The 23,088-nt window shown below is 40.4% G+C and overlaps 1 protein-coding gene across 1 annotated transcript; it reads left to right on the top strand.

Annotated features, from left to right (window-relative positions):
* Positions 1 to 3,340: 3,340 nt before the first annotated feature.
* On the top strand, positions 3,341 to 18,650 carry LOC130693228 (myogenesis-regulating glycosidase-like). The gene is made up of 13 exons (XM_057516358.2): positions 3,341 to 3,470; positions 3,547 to 3,696; positions 8,643 to 8,824; positions 9,249 to 9,688; positions 9,800 to 9,922; positions 10,003 to 10,075; positions 11,550 to 11,643; positions 11,732 to 12,040; positions 12,115 to 12,154; positions 12,239 to 12,431; positions 16,505 to 16,661; positions 18,349 to 18,429; positions 18,486 to 18,650. Exons 1-13 carry the CDS (start codon positions 3,455 to 3,457, stop codon positions 18,605 to 18,607), a joined length of 1,980 nt encoding a protein of 659 aa, XP_057372341.1. The 5' UTR covers positions 3,341 to 3,454; the 3' UTR covers positions 18,608 to 18,650.
* The last annotated feature ends 4,438 nt before the right edge of the window (positions 18,651 to 23,088 follow it).

Below are 23,088 nucleotides of genomic sequence, written 5' to 3'. Positions count from 1 at the left end.
TACGAAATTACCAGCAAAAGAAAGAAGCAAAAGAAGCAGTATTGATTCGTGATTAAAAAATAATTATTATTGGATGTTACGTTGTCGTTACTGATCATCTATTATCGATTATGGGAACAGAAAAGTTGTGACGGTAACCACAACTGGGTGGAAACGGCTTTCGGCAAACTTAACTTGAGTACACAGCAAAAGCTAACACGCCACCTACCGCCCAAAACTTCAACTGCGTTCTTCTGCCTATTCTGCAATTTTTTAAAAATCATAATTTTTTTTCTTACTATTTTAAATAGTTGAGGATCGCACGCGTGTGGGTCAAAACACCTGTCTATTAATCCAAATTAATACTGCTTCAATCTTTATAGAACACATAAATTTTTCCGTAATTCACCATTTATTGTCCACTGCATTAGACGGCCTCTTCACTTTAATACTTAATGCCTCTAGTAAAAAACAATTGAGCTTGTGCAAATGTACATCTGCACATGAATATGTATAAGTTAACAGGAAAGCGTTCAATATTCTGTGCACTTTCTCATACATAAGTAAATCATTTTATATTTAGCAGATGTGGATCCCGACGGTTTAGACGCTTACACGCATTTGCCCACTTCTCGTTTCTTTTCTACGACCTTTGCGACGACGAATTTTCAACGGACGTCCAGGGACTCGTTCTTGAATGCGGGGGACAGAAACGACGAATGACGTGAGCTCTGATTCGCTTACGGCCGCAACTAGTATTCAGTCTCAACGAGAAAAAGGAGGCCGAAATGAGATTGGGTCGTTACCTCTAGTCAGATCTCTTTGTCTTTGCCTATCTTCATCTTGTTCTTCATTCCGCAGCGTTCGTACCCAGCGATGCCAAAAGACGTTGACGAAAACTCATCAGCAACGGCGGATGAAAAGCGAGATACGTTGAACCACACAACCAATTCTGCAAGTGGGTGTCTATGCTACGTCATTACGTTCCAGTCGACCTACGCCGGAGAACACCCTTCTCATTGATAGAAAGATAAGAAAATGAGAATGCAGGATTGCTGAAAGCATATCGAGAATGTAAAGCTTCCGTGTGTCAACTGACGTCAGTCGCACAAGAGAGACCAGCGATGGGGTTTTATTGTTGTTTCACGCTTCGCGCTAATCATAGCTATAGCTATACACACATACCGCGTGAGCGTGATACAAAAAACGAAGTGAAAAAAAAAAAATAGGACAGGCTGCTTAAAGATATCGTCGCCTGGGATTCTTCTTGTCTCGCTTGTTACGCGATGGGAACATGTTAAAGGCTCTGTCGCTTCCTTTCGTTACCGTCTTCATCCGCCCTCTCCCTTAGATTAGACTATATTTAAACATTGTGACTACATTCTTACGAAGCGTGCTAAATCTTAGCGTTTTGTTGCATTGTTAGCACGGCCACCAGACGGCAGTTGGATCGCTGTAAGAGCTGAAAAAGCGGCGTTTCCTAAGCACGATAATAAACCGTTTGCGTGAATATACGCCTACCGCGGAAAGTTCTATAATAAGTTGGGGTAAAAAAAAACGAACACGGTGGACGTCTAAAAGAGCTTGCCATAAATGCTAAGGTACACAATGCATTGGTTTCATCCAACTTATAGCGTGTATCACGCACTTTGATCATTTTTATTTATTTTTTTTTTTATCCGCATTACTTTCATTTTTTTTTTCCTACATTTTTTCTTATACTCATCTCCTGTTATTGGCCGACGTTCAATGTAGCCTCTCAAAAAAAAAAGTGTATCCACCCAATATCGTTTTTGGGTTTTCCTTGGAAACTTCTACACGCTTCCCCATTTTGAGCAGGTGGGCTAGTTATCTGATTCCGCATTTCTAACCAAAAAAAAAAAAACAAAACAAAGAAAAGAAAAGAACGAAAAAAACAAAAACAAATAGGCAGTTGAATACAAAAGTTCGACAGACAATGCTACATGCCACGAGTTCTCAAATAGCCTTCCTTAAATGTTACTTTGTGTCTGACACCGTGTAAACACAAACATGTTGTTACAGCAATTTTTACGTTTAACTCAAAGCCTAGGCGCTCCACCGCACCTGTAATAATCAATGGAGCTCTTAATGGAAAAAAAGGCCCCTACATTTACATCAAAAAGTATGTGAAACTTATCAAGAATTTTTTAAGGAAGGATTCTTTATCTTTATAAGAATGGTAGCGATTAAAAAAATTCATTGATTTTCTAGTCTACACGTAGAAGAACGATGAACAGCAGAGGCCTAAAAATGGGTCACTCTTGGCGTAGCCTGCAATAATACGAAGCAAAGCAAGCAAAAATAATCCTTGTTTCAGGAGAAAACCGACAATCTTAAATCCGCTGAAAGCAGCACTCCAAACGTTCTTTATGTACTCTTCAAAGAAAAGCGAACCTTTCGCTGTACTGGCAATGTTAATGACATGCCTTAATGGCATATTCAACAGCACGCCTGTGCACCGCCTTATACTGTTGGTTAGTTGTCCTTTTTTCTTTCACCCAGTTTTGCACGTAAAGTTAACGACTACTGGCTCTCGAAACCAGGTGTGTTGTGTACATTGGATGAAGCCAGTTGGCCCCCACATGTCTCGTAATCGTGGATTACCGCTGGCGTGTTTTGGTCGCAAAACTTGAATTGGGACACGTTATACAAGAGCCCCCCACAGCCTGTACTTAATGTCTAAGCGTCAAGTGAGACGTTGGCGTTCATAAGACGTAACAAGTCACGTCAACTTACGGACATTCTGCAGCTCTATACACCGCGTAATGAAGTTTGTCTAGAGATGAAGCGTCCGTGACGTTGTTCAGGTTGGACTGACTAGATAGCATCTCGGGACCTTTGAATGTCCAGCTTTGCCCCCCGTGACACCTAATGAGCATACTCGTTATAAGTGGAGCCAAAAGATTCGCTTTTTTTCTCTCTTTACGAAATTACACACTCTGCATTTCATTTCGGGTCTTTTAGATGCAGTTTGTCCCATTTTCAAGGCAATCTTTTGCCCTGCAATTATCAACGGCAAATCACTGGACCCCCTCTCTTCGTTTTTTCTTGCTATTTAACATGCGGTGCTCGCAATTTCATTAGAAAAAAATGACGCGGCTCTAGATTTTCATCCAGACGTGTGTAGACGAAGTCTGAAATAGGCGAGAAGTTTCATTATTGACACAAGGGACGCTATCTCGCCAACGTCTGTCCGGCTTGTGTCCGGCTTTTCAAGCGCTTATCTCGCTCAGTTGATACGAAAGCGCCCGCTAGTTTCTTTGGGTGCGACTTGAATTCCTTTTTTTTTTTTTTTTTAATTTGTGCGTATCGCAAAATTTCACTTTTTTTCATTCTCTTTTCTATTACTTGGCTGTCTGGATACTCTCCTTTCAGCTCCCCGTTATTCTGTTAGCGTCTCGTTCTCATACATCGCCGATTTGGTAAATCATTTCCATTGAAACTCTATACGGCAATGATGACCCGATGCGGTAAGTGGCGTTACGTAACTGCTTCCTATTTAATAGCCTAGAAATCAACTGACAATGCCGATGCTTTTGTGTGCAGGTTTATTGGTCGCCATTCTGGCTGCGTCCTCATTTGCTCACACGGATATTCTACAATCAGATGTCGCCATCGGCGGAGGATCCAAACAGACGTCATTGACGGTCGTCTGGAACGGGAACGGCTTCGACTTTGTTTACCAATCGGAACAAGGTACAGCAACAACGATCAAACATTATGCTTTTTACATGAACGAACTAAAACGATCGATCATCGCTTCTTGTTTGTTTTTGTCGAAAAATAGTCGAACTAATTCCGTATTAGCTGTTTGTCAACTGTTACGTATATACGGTCACGTTATGCTTGCTATAGCTATATCCACGCAATCAAACAAACACGACGTTTGACATGCACACACACAACAAGCTCTACCTGAGTTTTGCACCCAACAAAAAGCTAATCTCTGTTCCCAACAGGGATAAGTATACGACTGTCGCCGTCCTGACAGCCAATGCATAATCAACAGACAGCATAGCTGCTGTTTATTTTATTGAACGCGAAAACACCAAACGAGTTTGGGTTCAGAAAGTCCATAAACATAGTCGATAAAAACGCATTCGGATTTATTTACGTCTTCCACGATATGAAGTGGCGGCAAGTTGTTAGCTGTTAAATCCTCCGCTTATAACGAAGGGAATTATGCAAGAAAAAAAACTTAACGAGTCAAGACAACCGAACGTAAACTAGAAAGGTACTGGAATGAATTCTTAAGCACACGGAAAGAGTTGTGGCAGCCAAGGAAGTCTAACAGCTAGTTAATGCTCGATGTTTTGCTTCGATGGATTGCATCAATATTGCAAAGGATTCCCAACAACGACTGATGGCTTTAACGCTTGTTAGTTCGAAACCTTTTCCCTCATAACTACTTGTTGGCGATGTTTCTATGCCCTTTAACACAAGTTGCTGCAATAAATGTCAATTAAGAACATTCATACGTACGCCCTTTCGGGGGGTTCGCTTTATTTCTTGCTGCCGTAAAACTTGCTAGGTTACACCTATCCATCGCGAGAAGCGCTTAGTGACAGCCGTATTGTGTGACATTCGTTTTAGGACTATGGTTTCTTAAGTTTTCCAATGGCTAAAACAACTATTTCAAGATAAACTGCCTTACAGCGATATGCTTAGCATTAGAACGTTGGGGAGTGGTACTCTACATGACGATTCCCAACTGAGGCTTTTCTAAAAACTAATTTTCTGTTTATGCGTGTTAATTATGGCACAGCTCTAGTTGCTATCATCTGATTGTAGTTTTTAAACCTAAATACTTTCAGGGATAATGGTTTAAATTTCACTGTCAAGTCTCAGATTGTTATAGATACGTTTAAGTTTACAACGCACAGTATAGAGCAAAAAAAAAAAAGAAAAGGAATATTTTCTAAGAGCTACCTGGTCTCATGGTTTATGCAAATAACTGTTTAAAGCCACGTTAGAAGTGACGAGTACAACTTAATTCGTATTTCTGCGTGCGAGAGCAGGAACGTAAGCGAATGCTTTTTCTTTGGGTGACTTTTGAAAGTCACAGTGCCCTAAGCTCTAATGTAATTGACCGTGTGACGAGTGTAGCGGACCAATATAATCATTATAGCGTCAATTACCATATGATATGAAACCTTTGCGAGTTACGTCCAATTTTAAATGCGTGAGGAGGCCCACAAAGTCGATTTATGCAATCCGCGGCCGACAGGAAAACTCGGCAGGACATTTGCACGTCACGCCTGGTGTAACCAAGTCTCGTGTCATTATACAGTAAACCCGCCCAAATATGATTCGATTTCCGTACTGAATTGGATTCCACTATTAAATTTGTGTTGCGTGTAGCCTAAACTCGCGAAGAAAAACGCGCATACATTTTGCTTTTTGGAGGCGGAACTGATGAAACCATCTTAGCCGCACCGAACTTAGATTAGAAATATTGCACCGTAAGATACAATTAAATAAGAGTAAAACCAGTAAAAAGATATTGCATAATAAATTCCATTTTTTGGGGGGTGTGTGTGTGTAGGGGGGGGGGGGGCTAAAACTGTATGCGAAAAAAAAAACCGCTGTAAATACATTTATTATCACACGGAACGCAAGTAAATTCTCGTTTCCGCCGCACCGCAAGACGAACAAAGTTGAATCATAAATTCCTCCACGTGGAAAGCCATTCAGATTTGCTGACAATGTTTCGAACGTGCGCAGCAGAATACATCTGTCAAAAAAAAAAAAAATAATAAATAAATAAATAAACGGTTCAAGACGACGTGCATTGTATTGACCCCAAAATGCACGACCATTTCTCAAAACTGAAAAGCGCAAAGAAGAATAAAAAAACTGTACCTTAAAAAAGGCAAAAAAAAAAAAATGATTGTTACGTCTAAAAATGAAGCGTCAATACGTTCGTATGGGGGACATAGTGACGCCCACACGTTTTTTGAACTTTCCTCGTAGACCGCCAGCAAATAAGGCGTCCTCTATTGTGTATAAGAAACATTCGCCGGGCCAGCCTGCGTATATGGGAAATTGTCCGTTCCCCATCGCCCCCAACGTGGCCGTAGAGTTTGCAGACAACTCAATTTGTTTGAAGGAGTAGAAATGCAAAGATGCAGTGTATAGCAAACAACTCGAGAAAAAAAGCAAACTGTTCCTGGAAATTGTACACAAAAGGTACATAGTTGCGCAGTGCGTTAATACAGGTCGGGACATGTGCGATACGACGGCACAAAGCAAGAAGAGGAAAACGACACAGAGAAAACAACAAAAATGTCATATACTGTGGCAGAGTTTGGCGTCATCTCAAGAATGCCCAGCCCTTTTTTAAAAATAGATATAGAATAGAATTAAAAGGGGAGAAAGAATGGAGGTTGGCGATATATAAAGAAGGGCGAAGTTTTGGCGATATATAAAGAAGGGCGAAGTTTTGGCGATATATGTGGGACTCGATAGCGGATTGAAAAGTTCGGTTAAAAAAAAAAAATAGATTTCCCATAAAAACCTGGTAGAGAAGTAGACCTATAAAGCAGACAAGAAAACGCCCGAAAAGCTTACAAAAAGTGAAAAAGGGGGGCATGTCGGAGTCAAGAAGACAGTGGGAGTACCGCATAGCAGCCTATCTATGCTGATAAGCTCGTTAATGCCTATTGTGCAACTTCACCATCTGAACGAAAAGGCTTTTCATCTCGGTTTGTGCTTCTATTTTCTCTTATTATTCTACTCACACGTCGTATGCCCTTTGCAAGTCCGCTATACAAAAGTGAATCGAGTGAAAAAAAAAATGAAATAGTTCAGCACGTTGAACATATCAAGTTTAGTATCAAATTTCGTAAAGGAAAGGCAAAAAAAAAAAAAAATAAAATAAAATAGGGTGAAACAAAAGCCTAACAGCCAGCCAAAACAGCAGAATAAAAGCTAAGTTAGAAGGGAAAACGCAAACAACACCAATCGACTAACCACAACTTCTATAGTATAGGATATGAGCGCAAATAAAAGAAGTATAGTAGTTCTTTTCCAGCTTTGTTTGCCTATGCCTAGACAGTAGTTTGCATGTGTCCGTATTGCAGCCACAGCCGGAGGTCTTTGTGAGTTGCTCACGAACTCTTTTTCCTTTTTTTTTTTCCCATCCTGTTGTGCTTCTCATTTTCAAATGAAGACGTCAAGAACGCCATATTCTTATATAGTCCAATGTAAAAACAAAACAAATTCTACATTAAAATTGCAATATAACCAAGCGGATTTTCGATTTTGCTATTAGACAAAAGGGATGTAAGACAAAGTACAAACTAATAAAAACCGAATGCAAGGATTTGAAATTAATGATTCTCCTTTTTGAAAAAAAGAAAAAAAATGATTAAAAATGTAACTATTGCGCATGTCGATTACCGACTTTCAGGGAAAAGCGCCTCCTTTTAGACATGAGGCTTTCTCATTTAACAAGCAATCATACATGTTCAATGTCAACTGGAGAGATTATAGTCAAGCTGGCCGATTCATTAAAATTATTGATCGAATGAAACTGTGGAGTACGTTTGATATTCTGTGCATACACTACGTTTCATCATTGGTCCAACGACGGTCTTTGTCAATCTGTGAAATGTTGCAGATTGTAAAGCTCAAACTGAAATGATACTGTGGCCAAGACATCCCTCATCAAACGAAGAAATTCAAATGGAGGAAGGTTTCCGAATGAGAAAGAGACGAGAGTGATGTGCTACAACGATGACTACTAGCCAGTTTTTGTGTCCAACGAACGATAAAACAACAAAAAAAACAAACCTAGATTTATGTACAACGAATAGTCCCCGCCATTGCTATTTTGGGAGAGATGCTAACGTTTACACGAAGACAGGCTATCATTCAAGAGACTATAGCGAGAGAAACCATTCGTCAAAATGTGGAGGGAACTATAGTTGTACAGCAAAACAGAAGCTAGTAGAAAGAGCAGAAAAAAACAAAAACAGAAACCCCAACTTGGGTTTGTGGTTAGTGTGCTGTCGGGCTAATATCCCAAACTCCCAGGAACTATTACAATCTTTCTTTGATGATGCTTTTGGCTCAACATTCAGCCAGCTCCGAGTCTTCGGTGGGTGGTCTGTTTTTTTTTTTTTCTTTCTATTTATTTATGACATATTTCTTAGAGTCATAGACTAGTCTGCCATGAAGCTACAGGATTGAGAGATCGGATCACGATAGAAAGAGAGAACTATCCCCCCCCCCCCAAAAGTGTAGGAAATGTGTTGGCGGGACAAGAAAGAAAAAAAAAATGGAATCCTTATTTTTTTTTTTTCTGTTCCCTCTTATCCGTTTATATTTTCATACCCCTGGTTTGAAAGCCTTTCTCTCTCTCTCTATTTTTTTTTTACGTTGCCTGCTGGGCATGACGGTCTGTATATATATATATATACGAACTAGACGTCTCTATATACGACTGGGATTATGTTTGGCCATCACGCTGGAATGTAGGCCTATATGCCGCTGTGTATAGTTTGCGCGTTTTTATCGAGATGCTATTTGGCTTTCTTCAAGTATATTTCATAATGCCGTTCTGCCCCAATATGTACACACACACACATACATATATATATATTTATAGAGGTCTGTGTTTATAACAATTATTCGCACAGGCCCGCAGCTAGTGGGGGTGCTCGCATCCGGATCCATTCCGTCTGATTTGCCTCCGCCGGAACCTTGCGACCAAACTGGTTTATGTTGGTCCTTCGGAAGTATGGCTTCGCTATCGCTGACACCAACCCTCGATGGACAGTGTCATTTCGTCGAATGGAAGAGCCAATTTGACTCCTTAGCGGTAATTTTCCTGTTTATATTTAGTTTTTTTTTTTATCAAAATGCATCCGTAGCTCGTTCCTCACTCCGTACACACCATCATAATCCATTTAACAATCGATCATTAGCATATGGAAAGTCCTCATGATTACAAGCCATGTTAATGGGTCATCCCTACGATTGCTAGTTCAGAATTTCCTTTATTTTATTTTTTTTTCAAAAACTTTATTTCATCCGGACGGGCAAAACGTGCGGCAGTGACGGATGGGCTTTCTACGGAAAGCTATACATATACCGTCCGTATCTGTCCAGTTGCACGACATTTCATTCCTACCATGAATCCATTTTATAGACGCACGGAATACGAAGTGTGTCATGGAAACTGTTTCAAAAAATAAAAAATAAAAGAGGAAACTAATTTAAATTCATCGATTTTTAATAAATAGGACTGTTTTGATATGGGTCAATCTCACTGGTACGGCGGAGGCGAGGTTTTCGATCAGAGCTGGCCCATTGATGGAGACACGGCATTGATGGGAGACGGTGGTCGGCCTGACGTTCCGTACGTGACGGGTGATTTCTTTCACAATGATTTCGCCGGCGTGCTCGAACCTTACTGGATCAACACGGATGGTTTCGGTTTTTACGCCCTGCGTGAGAATCCGTTGTTTGTCAGCTGGAACAGCTCGGGAGATCATCAGCTGTGTCTCAAGTCTCGTTACGAATTCCCGTACCCGAGGCCGATTGTCGGTCAAGAACTTGGTCTTCGTTATTTCGTCTGCTCGACTAGCGATGTCAAATCAATGCACCTCCTCGCTTTGTCACAAGGCTTCTGGTCCAAACCACGTGACACGCCTGACCAACGCGTGTTTGAGCATCCCATCTGGTACGAATTATTATTTATTTTTTTTTTTTTTTTGGGGGGGGGGGGAACTTCTGTTTATTAATGATTATGCTTTAATTTGTTTTGTAACATAATTAATGATTTGGTATTTAGGTCGACTTGGGCAAGATACAAGACATTGGTCAATGAAGCCCGTGTTCTCTCTTACGCCGCACAGATCCGCCAGTACGGATTCAACGACAGCCAACTGGAAATCGATGACCGTTGGGAATCTTGGTGAGTTAGAAAAAATTAAGATATATGCCAGAGAACCAGATTATGATGGCTATTTGTAATACGATTGTTTTATTATTCAGCTATGGTGAGCACCAGTTTGATGCGGACAAGTTTCCCGATCCGGCTGCTATGGTCAATCAGCTACACAGTCAAGTAAGAATCGATACTTGTCCCCTACGGCCATTGATTTCTCCCTTTTAGTTGAACCACAAAACTCTCCTGGAACTTCTATAGCTGCCCAGGAAAGCTCAAACAGAAGCTATTGCCCATCTTGTACCTGGCCAAAAAAGTTCTTCGCAAAAACGACGTGATTGGCTAATAAGTTGAACAAAAAAAAAAAGAATACGTTACGTTGCGACTTGGTCTGTGATTCTGCTGATCGATGCCGTTGACGCAATTAGCCCTTTGAAGGCACCAACGTCATCTCACAGTTGGTTGGTTTTGAGGTTGGTTGTTGGGTGCGACTTTTCTTGACGTCAGTTTGTAGGGTGGGCCGCCGAAAAAAAAACAAACAAACAAATTTGCTTTTATAGGGGTGGAACCATCAAGTTGTGAATTCGGCAAACCCATATAATATACAGATCGCTTAGAAATACAAGGATGAACAACACCGGAAAGCCTTGCTGATCAAGCTTCCGCCGAAACGGATGGCAGCGAAAGACGTTGATAAGTGAATGAAGAAATATATCGCATTATTTTTATACATAGTACTACTCGACTCTTAAGTGCAATTGCATTGGCACAGTATTAGGCTACCATGTTCCCCTTTTATGTCTTGTTTTCTTGCAAAGACAAACGTTCCTTTCTTTATTTATTTTTTTTTTCTGTATCACACGCTCTGCTCTCATTTGCTCGCTGGTAATCCATCAATTCCCGACCCAACTTGTTTTATTTTTATTTGATTTTTTTTTTTTTTGCCGTGCGAAAGTCCGAGCCTTGTTCTGTATAAGTTGAAGTTGAGCCGAAAAGGCTACTCGCTGAATCCTTTATAATGCGCTTGGCAGCGTAATGAGATAACAACGAGGCCGAAAAGAAAAACAAAACACTGTGATGTTGAGAGGCGATGGTAACAGCAATAGAATCGGACAGGCGGCTGACGTTATCACTGAGTTTCTTTTCCTTTTTTTTTTTTTTTTTTTCTCCCAAAATCTACGCTCGTTACGCGCCTAATCTATACCACGCGCAGATAGTTTCTTAAAAAACTTTTTCTCCTCAAGTCACTGCGTTTTCCTGCTCTCCCTCCGTCTTCTGCACAAAGTCACTGATTTTCTATTACTTTACTTCTTATCGTTTTTTTTTTCTTCTATTTCATTTTTTTTTTTGCCTCCTTACGAGTGGTTTCTTTTGAATTCATCTCTTCTCCTTATTAACAGCTGATGCGCCAATACAGAAGACTATACGCACACCATGTCTGTTGGACTGCAGAACATATCCATCATATATCTGTACACGAAAGTTAGCCACTCCCTCTCCCCCCCCCCCAAAATAAAAGAAGTTGGCCAGTAATATGTCCCTGTGAGCGCTTGATTTCATCTACAACATCGATCCGCTTTCATTGTTTGTTTTGTTTCTTATTTAATAATCTCACACACTGTTTTTTTATGAAATAAATGTACAATTTGCGCAGGGCTTCAGAGTTACATTATGGATCCATCCTTTCATCAACGTAGAATGCGCTTCGTTTTCGGAAGCCAGCGCACATGTTGTGAGCGACGCTAACGGTGTGTGGGATAATAAACATGGCAATCTTACGATCAAAAATGTGAAATGGGAATAATTAAAAACCTGCCTTCTCCCTGTATACTGAAGGACTTCCGGCATTGACCAGCTGGTGGCAAGGAAACTTGGCCGGCTACTTTGATTTCACGCGGCCAAGCTCAGGAGATTGGTGGTCGGCGCGCATTTTCAAACTGAAGACGGACTTTGGTTTCGATGGTTTCAAGATTGACGCTGGCGAAACCAACTGGTTGCCTAGCGGCTTTGATTTTTCCAGCCGGTTGCCAACCAACGCCACACCCAACGGTTACTCAACGGCTTACGTGAGGACAATGGAACGTTTCGGCGGCATGACGGAAGTGCGAACTGGTTGGGCTGCCCAAGACGTACCCATTTTCACCCGTACGTATATATTTCTTCAATGTACTATATACTACAATAGTACAATCATTCCATTTTATTAAATGAATTGCAAGGGATGCTGGACAAAAGCACGGCATGGGGCAAAGCTAACGGACTGGTAAAACCCATCAAAATTCATATTTCGAAATGTCAAAAATGAGCAGCAAATCCTAATGAATCGCCCTTTAAATGATAACAATTGGCTACTCTGATTCCTACCCTCTTGCAATTCGGCCTTGAAGGTTATCCTTTTGTTCTGCCAGACATGATCGGCGGCAATGGATACAATACAGTCTTGCCGGACAGAGAGCTCTTCATCCGCTGGATGCAGGCCAATGTTTTTATGCCGACGATGCAATTCTCTTACACCCCATGGGACTACGACCTAGAGGTACCATCTTACTCTCGCTTTTTTTTTTTTTTACAATCTTATAGGTCCTCCTATGTCTAGTCCTCTTTTTTTTTTTTGTTTGTCTATATATGTATGCTCATATATGAAGTATAAACGAACCTCCCTCCGTTTCATTACCGGCTGCGAAACCGTTCCCGATGCGAATAGTACCGCCAAAAAAGAGAAGGAACTCTTTCATATGTATCCTATAACTTATTGTCCTAGAGGCGACAAGTTACAAACGTTTTCCTCTCTTTTTTTTTTTTTTTTTTTATTTTTTAGCTGTTGACACTATTGCCTTATACATATATATATATCCTACCATTGGATATGGCCGTCAAACTATTGGGCAGTATACAATAGCAGAACGAGTTGGCTATAAATGCGAAGCGCAAAAGAGAAACCCCTTCCGGCTTTGTCGGTCAGTTTAATATCCAAAACGGGTTGGCCCCCAAAGGATATCGTGGTGTCATACAGACAACTCTTGATATGTAGGCTACGTTTTTTTTCTCGTGTAGCCTTAAATGATTGATACCGATCTCGTTTATGAAATTACTACCTCGGTAGGATTTTTCACTGGCTGAAACTTGAAGAAGATCAATGATTTTTAAAAGCCATCAATTGTTTTTTTTTTGTTTTTTTTTGCGCCGAAATTTTGCAATATCCCTTCGTCGATCTTTGATATCGTTCCAGAAAATATGACGTGGAACTCACTTTGCGCTTCGTTCCACCCACGTATCAGTAGCGATCCTTTTTTTCTTACATCACACCATCGTATAGACGATTGATATAAGAACAGATGGCAACTCTTTGCTGACGCTCAGCTCTTCCGTTTCATACCAAAGAGTCCCCCTCCCCCTCTCCCTCCGCAAAGTGAGGATTCGTTGGCTGAACGCACACGGTAACCGAAATACGTTTCTTCATGAAAGCCACGTTTTCGTGGGGCGTTGGGTGCTGTGATAGGAAAGTGGCTGTTTGTTCCCCGTGTTTTTGTGGCTGGGATCTGATGCTCTATGAGTTGCGGATCAAAGTATCAAGCTCCCAAAAGAAATATAAGGAAAGTAATTTCCTTTTTTTTTTTTTTTTTTTCTACTTTAGCTTTTTCTTATTTGGCCTATTAGATAGCTCCCAGTTTTGTTGTTGCCCCCACTTTTCGTTTTTTGCTTCGTTTCACTTACCTTAGTAAGTGCACGCGTTTTTATTGTTATTGATATCTTAGTTTGTTCTGCTGGTAAAACTCGCTCCATTAAAGAATCCCTGCTGCCTCGTGTGACACACATTTTGTAGGCTCTTCCTCTTCAATACGTAAAGCGTAATCCTAATTGGATGCCACTGATTTACGTGGACAAAAAAAAAAAAAATAAAGGAGGGGATAAATCACTTTCTTCATTTTAGAAAAGTCAGTTTGACACGTTCACCTTTTGCACACCCACCACTCGTTATCGGCACTGAGTAGCCTATATAATGACATGGATGAAGTTTTACGTGTCGATTCTTGTGTATAGAATAAGAAAAAAAAAAAAAAAAAAGAGGATGACGTGGAGACGTATTGCATTGGACGTAGCCCCCAAGTGATACGTTACACACTGACATGACGTTATAGCCGGCTGAGATGAGAAGACGTTGCTCAAGTGCTAAGAAACTTCACCACTCCTACGGCCGGAACAATATACAAAGATCTTAACGAGAACCTCGACAACGAGCCACTGGCATAATAATGCCTCTTCCTTATTTCATTTTATTTTATTTTATTTTTTTTTTTTTGCGTCCCCCATCGGGCTAATTAAAGCGTCTCTTTTATGGCATCTTCATTTCGGACTTTTTGAATGTTGATCGTCAGCCATATGTGTTGGGTGGGTATCTGTTAGAAGCGGACCTCTCGTTAAATCAAATGCTTGCATGTGTAATTTCACAAGTGCGTTAGACAAAGCGTATTGTTACTTCATCAAATGACTTAGCCTACATCTCTCTTATTTCATCCTGTTGTTTTGTGAAACATCATCGGGTGAAACTGGTCACTGAATTTCGAAATTGAGCATCAAAGGTGTGCGACTTCCCATCAGTCAGTACAACTAATGAACGTTGTGCCATCCGCACACACATACACGCGAATGCTATAGCTTAACTTGTAATTTCCTTTCCATTCTTGCTTCCAAGATAGCCAATTAAACTGTGAGTCCCGACCGACAGCATCGCCAGGGTTGTACAAGACATGTTGTGAAAAAAAAAAACGCCACATGCTATAGACTATTACGCATGCAGCTAAAACTCATTTTAAAAGAAGAAAAAAAAAAACGAAAATTCGATAACAGCAAAACTTTAAAGAAAAAAAAGAAATGCATGTTTCATGAGGCAAACCGTTGGAATGTAATGTAGCCTACACCTCTGGTTATTCGAGAACGTAAAAAAAAAAAAAACCAAAAGCGAAAACTGCCAGAAAGAGTTCAAGTGTGTACGTAGATATGCGCCAACATAGAAGCGAGAGACCCATATACTCATAGCGAATGCATATGAAGACTGTGCTGCTATAATACAGCATAATCGGTAACATGATGCGATTAGACTCGGATGCTGCGGCGTGACGACAAGAACCCCCCTTCTTCTGCCATATACACATCGTTTCACTTTGCGACGAACAAAGAATGCCGTGCAAAAAAAAAAAAAAAAATGAAAGACGGCCGCATCGCCAGAGCTGATGGGCTTTAAAAGCGAAGAGGAGCTTGCCGTCTTTCTTATTTATTTTTTTTTTTTTTCGTGCTTTTTATTTCGTACGCACCCCCGTTTAATCTTTTACAACGTCGTACAGGGAAAATGCTTATACGATGGGGAAAAAAAAAAAAAAGAAATGAAAATGCAAAAATTGAGAAGTGAAGAATGCGAAAATGGCAGTTCTAAGCCAGAAACACTGTCCGAAAATGAAAATGGAGCGAAAAGCTACATCAACTTCGTTAAAGTGCTCGTCAGTTTGTCTCCCTATTAAACTGGGACCGATCTAAGCGTCTTTGAACTTCAAACGAGACTCTAATTGTAGCAAAACGGCTTTTTTTTTTTTTTTTTTCTTTTAATTTCCAATTCCCGCATCGTAGACCTATACTTGCCACATCGTCTGGGCCAGTAGACTTGTTGCTCGTTTATTCCCAATGGCCTCCAAAGAAAAAAGAAAGGTAAAGAAGGCGCTATACGTAGTCTGCCAAAAAGTTCTATGAACCGAAAAATCTACTTAGACGAAACTGGCAAAAGAATAAAATCAAATATAGAACTGGCCACAGGAAAGAGTAGTTTTACGTTTCAGTTCGAACCAGAGCCAAAAAATAAAATAAAATAAAAGGATACCTTTTCTGTGTCTACACTTGAGTGCTGCCATTTGACTTTTAATGTGCCTCTTCGTATATGTAGCCTTCGAACTCACCGGCAAATGCACTTGACTTTGATCAGAGAAGAACAAGACTTAGTCTAGCAGTAGCTTTAAAAGTTTTTTTGTTTTTTTTTATCTTGAAACTCTTAGAAAACGACGTGCAAAATATGTTTACTGGGCTTTGCGATCTTTAAGGAGAAAAAAAATAAAATAAAAGCGCAAACGTTGAAGTGGCCCTTTTTTTTTTATTTTTGCGTAGACGTTTATTATTCTGCTTAGGAAGTCAAGCACTTTCTATACATAAAGAAAACAAACCGCTTTTGGACTATATCGCTACTGATCTGCATAAAATGAGCAAGGTCCGCAAATGTAGCTCGTAACAAAGCACTTGAAAACGTGTACAGAGTGCCCCTCGATATGTGCTGCTGTCCTTCTGAATTGGCAATAAGACAAGAATTGAGACAGTTTCCGGGCGGCGTCCATGTTCTCTCACTTTGTCAAACGCCATCGAAGTAAAAGTGAACTCTTTTTTGACAAAAAAGAAAAAGTTGTGAAAGGTTGCTACATACGTACATATATTTTCAGCTTTTTGTGTTACAAGTTGTCAAAGAACTTGTGGTTATCGGTAACATCCAACTTTTTCGAAAGGGAATTGTATGCGCCATTGCTACGTATCTACATGTCTACCTGACTGCTCTTTCTTTTTCTCTCTGTCTAGGTGATCGATATCGCACTCAAGATGACGAGTTTGCATTACCAATATTCAGGATTAATCGTAACATTGGCTAGACAAGCCATGACCAACGGCTACCCTATCAACCGACCGCTCTGGTGGATCGATCCGACTGACCCCGTGGCCCAGACCATCGATTCAGGTAAGAGTAGAGCCGGCCTTTCTTTTCTTTTCTTTTCTTTTTTTTTTAAAATTCTCACGTTAGAAAATTGTAATATGTAGAGTAACCATAGTATAGTGTGTCGTGCGCTGGTGGTGGCACGCTAAAAAATAAAGGGGAAGATCCCGAGACATTATTTTAAAACTGAACGAGCTCTCCCACGTTGCTCGTTCGACGCGCAACATTTGGAATCTGTTTGTTAAAATGGAGCATACAACAACGGGACACGATCGATAACTCCCTAATCTTGGAAACAAAACTTATTGCTCCGCCGGAGCAAATGTTTATAGTCGCAAAAGGCCTATGCGCTATAAATATACAGAACGCAATGCGTGTCTACCGGCAACACAATTTTGATTTGTTGGCTTGCCCTCACGTCTCTCCGGCCTTACATTTCCACCGAAAACGTACGGCGTTTTTCAAATGAATGCGTAGATGTCTACCGGTGTGGATTAGAAACGAAAGTGGCAGACTCTGATTGGCTCCAGGTAGTAACGTTTTAAATTTCATTGCACACCATTTAGCTGTTTTTAGAATGAGAAGGTCGACATAGTCTGCGCGATGCATATTTTAGTTGTAATCGACGTCGCAAAAAAAAAAAAGAAAAGAAAGGAAGAGCTGCTTCCATCTCACTGTCTTTCCGTTTGTTCCCATTATCAGCTGTATTAGTTCTTTCCATTTTCCTGTGTACGCTGTCTATCTATCTGTCAGTGCTCTTTCTATTTCCTTCAATATCAAGCAATATCCGGCAGCGGAAAGGAGAAGCAGTTTTGTATTCAGCATATGAAAGACGAAAAAAAAAAATATAATAATAAATGGATAAAAAGAGGAGCAAAAGGCCTGCTTTTAGTTGCAGATGACTGGAACTAAATGGTGTTATGTACAGACCGACGCTACAAATGCCGTTGGCTTTTTTTCTTTTATCTTTTCCACTTGCCTTTTTCTCCATTCGCCGTCAACAGATGATCGTCAATTCACTTATGCAGCCGTCATTTTTTTGTGTGGGGTTGCTCTTCCTTCCTATTTTCTTCCAATTTTATTTTTCGCTACTCTTCCTCGACTCTCCCGCTCACGCAGTCAATCACTTCAGCTCTGACGCCGTCGCTCTCGTACTTAAATAACGCAAAAAAAAAGATGGAAGAGTAGACAGGAAACGTCCAAAACGCAACGAAATGGGACGTCTTAACATGTATTTTTTTTTTTAATAATCCCTTACGGCCAGTGACACTGATGACGATTTCATTTAACCATCATTTCTTTGGCTGCAATTTCATTGCGTCAGTTTCAGCCAGTTCTTTTTTTTTTTTATCCTCGCATCTGCGGACTTAATAGGCCACGTATAGTAGTGAATGAATCTGTCAAAATGGATGATGATGACGGGTTGTGTACTACTTAAGATGGGTGCCCACACTCACTTGCGATACATGTCATAGGCACTTCAGTTTCCATTTTCGTTCTCGATGAAGTGGCTCTACTTCTTCACCAATGCCTTGAAGAAAAAAAAAGATAAATTCCTTTTTCATTTATAGTTTCTTTCTCTATAAGTACGCATAACGCAATCCGTACTTTTGGAGTGCAAAGTACTTTGAATGGCTAGCATTTCGCCAATCGTCTTTACACAATTTTTATTTTTTAAATCCATTATAACCAATGAATTTATTGTTTGCAGAGTATCTTTTAGGAGACGATGTGCTGGTAGCGCCAGTGCTGCAAACCGGAGCTGTAACCAAGGATATCTACCTACCGAAAGGTAATTGAAATAAATAAAAAACCATTGAAACATCATTTGCTAACTTAAATACGTAGGCGTGTGGCGCGATGAAGCTGATCCATCGCATCCGGTGTACACCGGACCTATGTGGCTTTACTCTTATCCGGCGCCGTTGGATATCCTGCCTTACTTCACGCGCGTCAGTCCTCTCGAATGATTGAATATACAACCATCTGCTTAACTTGACGACGTTATGACGTCGCACGCTGTTTGTTTGATTTCCTTTTTTTTTCTAAATTCTTCTTTACAATACATTTGATTCAAGAGTTCCTCGATTTAATCCGTGTACGTGCAGAAATTGATGCGTTATGTTATGACAAGGCACGTGAAATATGAAAAAAGAAGCACCTTTGGGAGGGAATGACCTTTATACGCATTTTCATTTTAAAAAAATAAAGTCACGAACGGCAAATCCCGTCCGATGAGTTGCCTTCCAATGAAAAGGTGGAAAAGCCTTTTCAGGATTTTTGGCTTTTGAATATGATATGATATGGGATACAGCCCAATGGGAAATGTGCGTGTTTTCGCCATCAAACTTTTGATTAGAAACTCCTCTTTGTTATACAGGTTAGGCTACTATATTTATCGATTGCTATATGTACATTTGTAGTTTGTGCACACTTGGAATAATGGAAGTAAGGGTCCTTCTATTTTCAGACGTGTAATTAGTCGTTAATCATCGATTACTCACGTAGTACGGTTGAAAACGAGTTGTTATCTACCCGTGATGTGCGACGAAGAGATTTCAAAACCGGTTCAAACTAAATTTTTGAATCTATTTCGAAGTGAAACAACAGTACATCAGCTACGCAGTTTAATGCTATTCGCATTGAACTTTCAAATCGATAAAAATCGCTGAAACGGAAAATTGAAATGCAAAAGGATCTTTGTGTGCCGCGACATACCAACGGCCAAGACAGACGGCTTTTAACGTGTCCATCAATTCTACAAATCAGATAGAGTGCGCTCCCCGTCCACCGTCTTTTTTTTTTTTTTTTTACCTAACATTTCTTCGCAGTCCTAGCCTCAACGGAAAACTTGCCTATTTGTTGATGAAACATGAGATGTCCAAGCTATAATGCTAAACCAAGTACACGTCGGTTCGTATATGTCTCTATGCACATAATTCCAGCCTCAAGTCTAACACGCTTTATATACGACTGCAGAGCACGGAATCCCAGTCAACATCTCCGGTTACATCTCGTTGTACTTACTGCTCCCAATAATGCCCTGCAAACTTTGAAAGAAAAGAAAAACAACGGACCACAAAGACAAGACACTTTTAAGCTCACGTAGTGACTGTTGACTTATAGGATATATTGCCCACAGCAAGCGAGGCTTTAAAAATGTATATATGTACCTGAGGCCCTCTGCCTGGGTTTCTTTACCGAATACGTAGTCCTATATACATCAGGTCGGCCACGTATAACATTCGCGGTGTCGAAGAGAGTGAGCGAAAGAGAGAAAACCGATAAAAAAAAAAGTAGGAGGGTGCGTGAATGGCGTGCAACATATTGTAGAGACTTACACGAACTTATATCAACGTGTGTGTGCAATAGAGGAAGCGACCTTTCTGCGCCCTTGGCGCATCAAACGCAACTGCCTCACTGGCAGTTGAGAAATCATTTGTACGTCGCCATTTCCTTGTAAAACACTTGCCATAGCTCTTTAAGACTCCCCGGCGGATGAGCCCGACTTTGGCTGATTGGGGCGGGGGCGGGGGCTGCATCTTATTTATTTATTTTTTTTTTTTTTTTTTTTTTTTATTCATTTATTTACTTTAGGATGGCGCACAGCGAAATAACATTGTATATGCGATGATGGCAAGAGAAAGGGCAGAAACCTTCCTAACCCCTGCAGCTGTGTGCAAATCAAGGAAATTTGCATCTGCCATCAAACCATCAAGAGAGAAGAGGAGCTAAAGCTCGTTCCTTGCATATTGAACAATTCAGCCGACTTCCTCTTTCTTCTGTTTGCCTGTTTTTGTTTGTTTTTTTTTTGTCTGTGTCTCTGTGTGTTTAAAATGAACGAAAGAAGCTTCAACCGTCGCAGCTCAGAAGGTATACTACACCCAGGAGACGGTCGGTTTCACAGGCCAATTCCCATACAGCTACTTTCAAACGCAAAAAGAAAAGAAAAAAGAAGCTAACTTTGAGATAAAAGAGCTGTAGGTTATACAAGCTGATGAGATCAATGTCGACGGCATCAAATAAAAATAAATAAAACAAGAGCGCAAGTCCGTCTGCTTATGCGATGGCGCTACCATGGCTACCTTACAAGGTACACACACCACGAAAATGTATGCTAATTTCTATATTAGCATGGGGTTACCATGGTAACCAGACTTTTGGTAGACCTCTAACTTGTCATACACTGAAGATAGATTCCGAATGCCAAGTCTGTACGCCGTTTCCTGCCAGCTCTTTTGTTTAGCATTGCCTGTGATGCAAGAACATTGTTCGGGAACAAATTCAATTTGAAAGCAGGAAAAGAAACAACGAAAGACGTAAAAGTACTCAGTGAATAGAGAGAATGCGACATGCGACGTTTGTCAGAGATGCGACAACAATTCATTGCATCATAAGATCGGTTGTGTCAGCCTTTCAATCGAGTTCGTACCATATATAAAACTACCTGTTATGTACCCGCAAAAGCTGCTGGCTGTGTTTGCACATATATATTTCATTCGTGAGGTATAGTCGATAAACATGCGCGTGTTCGGCGTGACTCGTAGCACAACGATGCTAAAACTAAGCAGATCATTTATTATTGTATACAGTATATACATAACAGTTTGCTATCTCTTTTCCTTTTTTTTTTCGCATTGTGATGGTAAAGGCTTAGTGTTGTATATAATGGCGACTTACAAAAGCCACAGAACTGGTCTTCCAAGAAGGAAGATAAGGGAAAAAAAAAACAAAGTTGGCCCAAAATGATGGGCTTCCCATTTTAATGTCGCTCTTGTTATTTGTCGTAGTCACGATATATACAGTAGATCCCGTTCACCTATTATGTTTGCGATTGGTATATGTCGCATGCCCTCTAGCAAATGATAGTGCTTATCTTTGGATCCCCACTCGATGCTTCTATTGATATATGTCAGGCGCAATATATAAAATATAGGATATTGGAAGTAGCACACAGGCCTTCTGAACGCAAGCAATCGGACAAATGGCAAAATCGTCTAGTGGACGTTGGTTCGCCGAAACGCCATGACACACAAGCATCTTATGTACTATGCATACGTAGCGCCATTTCAGCATAGAATACGAAGCCCTTGCAAAACACAAGTATAATCAGACGTTCTTAGAACAGAAAATAAGAAAGCAACGGTGCCTTTTTTTTATGGCAGCCTCTTTCTATGCTAATTGGTGACTGCGTGGGGTGCGAATGAAATTCTAAATTATTTAAAATAAACATCATTCTATTTGAGCGTGAAAACGTCAATAATAGTGGACGAATAATAACCGTCTGCTTCCTTTCAATTGCGAAAAATTCGAGTGGCTTTTTCAAAAAAAACAATTACGTGCCACTGGATGCATCGATGTGCACACTTAATAGAAAACGCTGAAAGTGCACAACGTGCTGAGGACGAAAATAATTATGCCTTTGTCATTGCTTGAATTGAGAAATGGAATAAACATCTGTAATTGCAAGTCAATGGTACACAGTGAGTGCAGGAGGGCAGTTGATCACGAACAAGTGCGCAAAAGTCCGCGATTGCTTATTGTCTGTGTTTGTTTGTTCCAACGATCTAGCAGATTGCATTGGCACGGCGAACAGCAATGACAAAAGGAAACAACTGAGCTCAAGTATGTGCGCTTTACTATAACAAGCATTGGCACTGTGGATTTCGACATTCTTAATTCTTGAATAATTAGATGTGAGAGAAAAACGCGAATTGAAATCAATCGTATAAAAATGATATCATCCATTAAGTTAACGTTTTAATTAAGACGCAATTCATTAACACGCCGTACCCAGTCGATGATGTCGGAGAGGTCGCCATAGTTGTATTTTTATTATTGCTTTTATAGCGATCTTTTAGTCCTGACGAATTATTTTCAAATGGATCTCATTCGAGCCGAAAACATAATTAATAATTAGCTGTTCTATCCTATTAGTTTTGTACACGGTGACGTTGAGAGATCAAGTGGCTGCAAGACGAGATTAAAGCTGCGGCCTTACCGCACACTGTCTCCGCCTGCTGCTACTCTCACCGCCGTTGATGTTGACTTCGGTACGTGTGCGCAGCTATATATGGCATGGCTATTTTGATTGATTGACTTTTGGAATCCACTCGGGTTATCATATATTGCCAGCGGGGTGCAGTACAGCCGAGAATCGCGTAACACCAGATTAACAAGAACGTTCCCCTGAGTTTGAGTCAGTTTAGTCTTTTAATTTACAGCAAAGAAATTATAAATCTTAATTGATTATGAATAATGAATTGTTTCTACTCGCAATTTGCATAATTTTTTTCGATATTCGTACAGTTTAAATAGGGGTCAGCTGGTGGGACTAAAAACGACCTGTCGCTGGGACGCACGAAATTGCACGTAAACGTGTCCCGTTAACGACATTCCACACAAGTGCGCGCAAACTAAATAATGGCTTATGAATGCTGATGGTCTGTTT

This window comes from Daphnia carinata, chromosome 3 (assembly GCF_022539665.2).
Source record: "Daphnia carinata strain CSIRO-1 chromosome 3, CSIRO_AGI_Dcar_HiC_V3, whole genome shotgun sequence".
Lineage (NCBI taxonomy): Eukaryota > Metazoa > Arthropoda > Branchiopoda > Diplostraca > Daphniidae > Daphnia > Daphnia carinata.
This window is presented reverse-complemented; position numbering and strand designations above follow the sequence as displayed.

Excerpts from the sequence above, each read along its gene's own strand:
- LOC130693228 (XM_057516358.2), top strand. Across the intron at positions 9,689-9,799 it reads GTGTTTGAGCATCCCATCTG|GTCGACTTGGGCAAGATACA; the intron begins GTACGAATTATT and ends TTTGGTATTTAG. Across the intron at positions 12,155-12,238 it reads GCATGGGGCAAAGCTAACGG|ATTGGCTACTCTGATTCCTA; the intron begins ACTGGTAAAACC and ends TAAATGATAACA.